This window comes from Amblyomma maculatum, chromosome 9 (genome assembly GCF_055883805.1).
Source record: "Amblyomma maculatum isolate TAMU_Amacu chromosome 9, ASM5588380v1, whole genome shotgun sequence".
NCBI classification, from domain to species: domain Eukaryota; kingdom Metazoa; phylum Arthropoda; class Arachnida; order Ixodida; family Ixodidae; genus Amblyomma; species Amblyomma maculatum.
Window position 1 is genome coordinate 28,412,765 of NC_139352.1, and position 7,168 is coordinate 28,419,932.

Below are 7,168 nucleotides of genomic sequence, written 5' to 3' on the forward strand. Positions count from 1 at the left end.
GTTTTTTTTCTGCTTCTGTATTAACCAGAAAAGACCTTGTAGGCAGTTTCTTCACTAATATGTTCATGTGTGGTATATTTTTTTATTTTCCCAGCTAATCGATAGCATGCAATACAACCAGTCGTCGCCAGGTGACAGCAATGGGAATGATGCCGATACCTTTGAGATGCCTCCAGCACCATATGAATCGGAATGTGAGGCTGCTGCGCTCTCAGTGCCTTCACCACTGGCATCCAGTGCAGAAGACCATAGAGCACCACCACCAGGTCGCCAAGCAGCAAAGCCGAGTTGCAACGCGACGCAGAAGACACTTTTATCACAGCTGATCAACACGAACAGCCAGTTGAGCGCGGAGCTCGGGGAAAGCAGAAGACAAGAAATGGAGCTGCGTAAAATGGAGTTGGAGATTCTTCGTGAATCTCTAGGGAACGAAAAATGTCTGACTGAGGCACTGCTCAAATATTTGCAAAAATAAAGAGCGTACTTGAGCGATCAATTTGTGGTTCGCCGTGTTTACTGGGCCCGTTTCCAGAAGTAATCGGCAAGTGCCGCCCTTACGTCCTGACCCTCACTAGCCATCCAACAGCATCACTGCTGTTGGATGGCTGCTCATAAAGTGCATTGAAAGTGTACATGTCTTGCACCCACTGCTCCTCCACATTGTCTCTGAAGGCTTCGCAGATGTTGTGTAAAACACAAGATGCCTTGATGGCTTGCTTTGCGTTTGCCAGTTTACACTCCATCCTCTTCATAATGAACCTGAAGCGAGCCTTCACACGCCCAAATGCATTTTCCACTATCCTCCTAGACTTTGAGAAGTTGTAGTTGAAAAGTGCCTCCTTCGAACCAATTGGGGCATTTGGATATGGCTTCAGTAAATGTGCCGTGAGAGGAAAGGCTTGGTCGCATAATATGATTGGTGCGACAGGAACTCCTTCAATGGTTGACACGGGAGAGTTGAATCTGTCACTTTCCACAAGTTTCTTTAGCTTTGACCGGCCGTAAACATGGGCATCATGGCATCTGCCTGGGCTCCCAACGTTGAGGTAGAGGAAGCGGTAGTGATGGTCAACGATTGCCAGTAGTATTATGCTGTACCTGCATGTAAGGAGTAATTTTAAGCATGGTGTAGAAACTGAATAAACACATCCTATCAGCATGAAGTTTAACTACTGACAACAGCTGTATATACAGAAATATTTACAATGATATTCAGGTTACAATTTCGAACAAGAAACTAGCATTTCAATTTTAGGTGGTAGGTTTGCTAAAAAGGCTTACTGCACTAGTGTAGGAAAAAAAGAGATGCTAGCTCTTGCATGCTGTTCTTAATGAAACAATAATGATCACGGCCTGTGTGCCAGTCATGATGTGCATAGAAAATAATTATCACACCTATCAACGTGCCGATACATTTCCCATTTGAGTGGAAAAGTTGTACAAATCTCAACATTCCAAATATGCATCTCGATTCCGTGGCTCCTGCTTTCAGGCCTGCATACTCATTTGTGCAATAAAGAACAACCATTTACTAGTTATGTAGTTCTCGGTAATTTTGTCCTTGCCCTGCTCAGCTATTAATAAGTTTAAAGGCAAGAAAGCAAATACGTACCAGCCTTTATAATTGTAGTAGTCGGCTGCATCTTTCTTCGGCGGAGACACGGCGAAATGGCAGCCGTCCAGAGCTCCGATCGCCTGCGGAAAGCCGGTGACTGCGTAGCATTCGCGCATGTGCTCCGCCATACCTTCCTGCCGCGGCATGTGCAGCCAGGCGCTTTCAAGAATGTCGACGACTGCTTTGCAGAATTCCCTGTACACAATGTTCACAGTGGACCGGCCGATGCCGAACAAGTGTGCGATGGTCCGGTCCTCGGCGCTGGAACATAGGCGGTACAGGCCCACTGCTACGCGCTTCTCTGCGGAAACCGACTTTCGCATGTTCGTCTCTTTACGTTGCAACACGCACTGCAGCGATTCCACAAGATATCGGAACGTGGCAGGACTGACGCGGAACGCTTGCTTGAAGTGGGATGCACCTAGGTTTGGCAGATTTTCCTCAAACCAGTTCTCGTTCCTTGGAAAGGACCATCGCTCGCGGATAATCCCCGATGAAGTGCTAGCCCAAACGGCGACTGCCGTAAACGTATTCATCACCAAACGCAGTTCCAAATCTTGAGTGGTCTTCGCGCACCTTTCAATAGCAATCTTCAGCTGCTTGAGCCGGTTTCGTCGCTTCATTTTCAGGAGATGAAGAAATAGTGCTTTTTTGCACTGCTCTTCATTCGTCACTGTCAGCATTCCAGCAACGTCTTCAGCGCCTGCTACAACGCCGAATTCCGGAGGCATGGCAGTATGGCAGTATTCTCAGCAGTATCTGGCTACCTCTATGGTGGCTTGTTGCAGATGGCGGGCGAGATGCGAGAGGCATCGAGAGCGACTTTGAGCCTGTCTTGCTTTGGATTTCTAAACGAAGCGTTTGTCAGTTAAAGCTGTCGCATGGCGGACCAGTCTATTTTTAAATAGCCTTTAGATGTTCAATACTGTAATACAAACAAAGAACAGCAAACAGGTTAATAAAAGATCATCACTTGTACTTTTTTTTTATCACAACAGTTCGCAGATGGACCACGATGGACATTGTCATCAATTGCAAATGCCATTCTGTATGCCCGTGTAGACTGGGAATGCCAGATCGCAATGACATTCATTGTAAATGTCGTTCGCTGCGAATGACATTACACGTACCGTGTGATAGAGGTTTTAGTCCATAGTGCATCTTGCTTGCCTTCAGCAAATATTCTTTCAAAAGTACTTCATTTTCTCCTGTGAAGACCATACCGCAGACCAAGTTGGAGTTGAACAAAATACTGTCTCTCGCACTACAACCCTTGTACTTCTGTACTGCTCGACCAAGGGCTGATTTTAAGATTTTAAGAGCTTCTGCTACGGCCCTTATATTTTTTTTTTCTTCGCAAACTAATCTCACAGCATCCAGCATCAAGCTGTTCGTCGTTCGAACCCTCTCGGGATGCTTTTTCTTGTATACCCTTGGCATCTTCCTGAAAATTCAAGTGGAACAATAGCATGCAAATGTAAACAAGCACCCTCACAAAGCTCAAAAATGTTGGCTTTGTCTAATTCGTTGCGTCATTAAACAGCACTACAGCTGTAGCCAACTAGTTATGCCCTTCTCCCGGGAGGCTCACGTTTCAAATTGCGTCTTTATTTCCCCATTTGGAGTGCCCTAGCGTGAATTTTCATCTAACCAGCATATCTTCAATCTCATGCCATTTTGATGGCACCGAATAAATATTACCTCAAAACATGAAATAAACAAAAATAACTTTTTTAGGCTAATGCGGCTGAGCCTTGCAGCAGAGTCGCTAGCCACAGCACTAGTCGTATTGCCGGGAGGAATGGGACAGCGTCCCGTTCCTCCCTCATCTTAACTGTCCCATTCCTCCCAAGCAGCATTGCACCAACAAAGAAACGTTCCGTGGCGAAAGTTCTCTCCTTAGGCCCAAACATTTTACTGCACGAGGCACGGCACAGATGCACCTTCTTGGACAAAAATTTATATTAGCGACCTACGCGTTCTCTAAATATGATAAAGCTGTGACTGAAATAGCAGATACTTACTTTTGACACTTGAATTCGGCGATTTCTTATCGGAGCAACTTCTACATGCCACAGAAATCGGCCATTACGCCCAGGCTATCCATATGCTAGTGCCACCTCGAGATTATTTGAAGAACTTTTTTGAACGAGTTGCTAGGGAGATACACCAGGTGTCCCACTCCTCCAACCGTCCCAGACCTCCCGACTCTCCCCTAGTTAAGTCTTGTGTCCTTCCCGTCGTGTATGTTGAACTGACATTCAAAGCCCGTTTGTCCCATCACTCCCATAGCCGAAGACGATGCCGTATATTCATTGAACGCGTCTGCAACTTTTTAGCGCAGTTTGAGCCTTATATGCGCGAGAACACTCACGTGTGCGGGAGCTATGGTACGATCAGGAGTGCTGCAAAGCGACTAGGCAAACATGCAGGAATATTCATGGCATATGTGAAAGAACACATGCATGAGCAAGTCTGTGAACGACCCTCCATATGTGCTATTGACGGAGCAACGCAACTATGCATGCGATACCACGCTGTCGCGATCAATAATAGTTTACGAGATACAATACTTGCTTTCCTGGCGCACTCGAATAAGGATATAAACCGCCTGGAATGTGAGAGGGGACGTAAACATATCTGTCCGTTAGTAATGGTTCTACCCAGCTCACGATCAATATATTTTCATCGCGAGAACACTTGTCAAAAAGACATCTTTTTTTCGTTACAATTTTAAAGTAGCGACTGTCTGATCTCGCTCACTTTGACGCTGGGACATTATGAGCAACACAATTTTCTACATTTACCAGTCAACGTTGCCTCTGCGCCCATCTAATGCTGTCTCAATCGCTGCCCCAGGCCTGATGCTGGCCTCTTCCCCTCCAAATCGCTAGCTAGCGGGTCAAACACAAAGTGGTTATCCGGATTGGCAACAGCTGCATCTCCTTGTCTGTCCTCGTCATCCTCATCCTCGTTGTCTGGCCCAAAATAAAAATCTGAATTGGAGGCACTCCACGACATTTTGTGCGGCTTCTAGGTCGGTCTGTGCGTGTTCACACATACACTAACCTCCTTGGCATACGCGTGCTTCTCAAGCAGACGACGCGCTAGTCTGTAAGCGTCAGTTTTTCGTGATCACATGTCATTCATGATATGTTGCCAGCATAACACGTCACACGAAACCCACCTTGTAAAACTTGGCAACTATGAACCGAAACCGAAACTGCTCTGTACGAACAGTTAGATAGTAAATTATGTAATGCGATTTAGTGCTTCTAACACCGTGCTATATAGTTACGGATTAGCTATGCACTATTTAGAACCCAAAAATACTACAGAAAAATTTGGTATCCCTACCCCTTAAAATTTTTCCTTTTGAGCTCATAGTAGCTGCTGTGTCTGGGTCCCAGTAATCTTTGCATACATATGCGAAGGAACACTGCACAATGAAGAAAATAAATGAAAACTAACTTAATCAGTTTATTACATCCGACTAAATTTAAAGCCTGTATCCTTGCTGCTGGGTCTGGGTCACAGTAATCTTTGCGTACATATGTGAAGGAACACTGCACAGTGAAGAAAATAAATGAAAACTAATTTAATCAGTTTATTACACCCAACTAAATTTAAAGCCTGTATCCTTGCGTCTCTTCACCTTTTCAGTACATGGTTAGTACAGTTGTCGCTCAAAGTGTGTACCAACGAAGCTCAGCATAACGAAGCATGTGTAACTGAGTCGTTGGTGCGAACTATTGGTCTGTCCACAGTGTGCCATTAGCAATAGGGCGGGAAAAACATTTTGAGCATCGCTCTAGACCGGGAAGCATTATTCCCAGATGATCGATACATTATATGACGTACCCACGGCTGCTGTGGATGCAAGACAAGGATGGCACATTTTCATGGTCATGTTGAAGAACGGGAGGCACAATTCCTCCTCTTCACATTGGACTGAGCCGATGCATGACATTTGCCTCAGGATTTCAGCTTTCTTGAGGAAGAGGGGATAATTTTTCTCTATATTAAAGGGACTGTGCACATGACCGGCTATCGAACTGATGGCTAGAGGAGGATGAATCTGTAGATGCGGTTGAGTCCTTACCTACAGAGGAGTATCATGAGAAAATGTTTCCATGAGTGACTGGTCACTTCAGAAATCATCAAAGCGTAACAAGAAGCCAACCAGACACTCCTTAATGCGATCAGCAGGGACATTAGTGAAGAGTCTGACAGTAATTATGATGTAGACCGGGGTCGGAAATTAAATGGAAGATGAACAGGATTCAGATGAGGACGTGTCAGAAGAGAAGCTTCAACGTTTGTCACGCCTGCCCCAGAAGGGTCCCACGCACTTCACTTTGGCAACACTTCAACATCTGAAGAAATGCGCGCTTCCTTGGTGCCTTCATCCTCCGAAAAGCCTTCCGCTAAGAGGAAATTCAAGATCAACAAAAAGTGCACCAAAACTTTGATTGCACTTAGAAAATCAGCAGGCTGTGATTGCCCCCTAATGTGCTCGTGCAATGAATAAGTTACAGGAAAGAAGACTGAGGGTATTATTTGCACTGGAAAGCGGCTCAGCAGAGGCCCAGTAGTCAAACCTGACAATATTGTGTGAATGTGGGGTGCACCTTATTGACATTTCTGTGTTACAGAGGAACTCCTCTCTTGGAATGTAAATGGAAACATCTACACATCGAACTATTTCCCGAGAAATCTATTTTAGTCGCAGCAAAGCAGTGTTACCCTTCAAATTATTGCGTTCACTACCTGAACTTTCAATTCTGAAACTAGTCTTATTTAGCGTTTGCGATGCTGCTGCGACAGCAGTGCACCCAAGCATACCTCAAGAATCCTGTTTCCTTTCTGGTGGGCATTCAGAGTCCAAACAGTGAAGTTTTCAAAAAAGGCTGGGTTGGGAATGCCACTTGGAGCTGTTGGATGGAGAGTAGCAATTCCAGTAACTTGAACTGTAAAGCCATCAGGAGGAAGGGCTGCTGGTAAGCCAATGGTGACGATGCAGGTGCAGGGCCATATTTCGTTTTCTTAGTTGGCTGGTTGGGGGTAAGCAACAGTCCTTGGGCAAACATCATCTGGCACTAACCTTCGGCGCACTTAGAGGCATTGAGTGGTGCATGTTTGTTTATACTAATTCTAACATCATTATTATTATGCATTGATATAGGGGGTGTTGTAAATACTTTTTTTATATTGGACTTGCTTGCGCCCTGTGCATATTCGTCCTAGTTGTCCGTGCATACATTTCAACAGGAACAAATACAGAGTGACAAAATGAAATAAAAAATATTCTTGTCAGTTTATTATCTCAGACTATAATTAGAGCCTGTGTTTGCGTGCCTCTTCTCCTTCTGAGTTCTTTTTATTGTATTTGATGGTCTATGTATGCACCAACGAAGCGCAGCGTAACGAAGATTGTGTAACTGAGTTGTGGGCATGAACTCTTGGACCGCCCGCTGCACGGCATAAGCCATACAGGAGGAAAATTATTTCAGGCATCACTATGGAGTGCGGGAAGAGTTATTCCAAAGAAAT

General features: G+C 45.0%; 1 protein-coding gene and 1 pseudogene across 1 annotated transcript in view; one reads left to right on the top strand and one right to left on the bottom strand.

Moving 5' to 3' along the window:
* The window catches only part of LOC146178700 (uncharacterized), a 63,626-nt gene extending 63,011 nt beyond the window's left edge, over positions 1-615 (top strand). Inside the window, exon 3 of the mRNA XM_084578460.1 lies at positions 95-615. Within this exon, the coding sequence (XP_084434586.1) occupies positions 95-475 (381 nt within the window). The 3' untranslated portion in view covers positions 476-615. The remainder of the gene's footprint in view (positions 1-94) is intronic.
* LOC146178703 (uncharacterized) lies at positions 514-1,938 on the bottom strand (annotated as a pseudogene).
* Between the last annotated feature and the right edge of the window lie 5,230 nt (positions 1,939-7,168).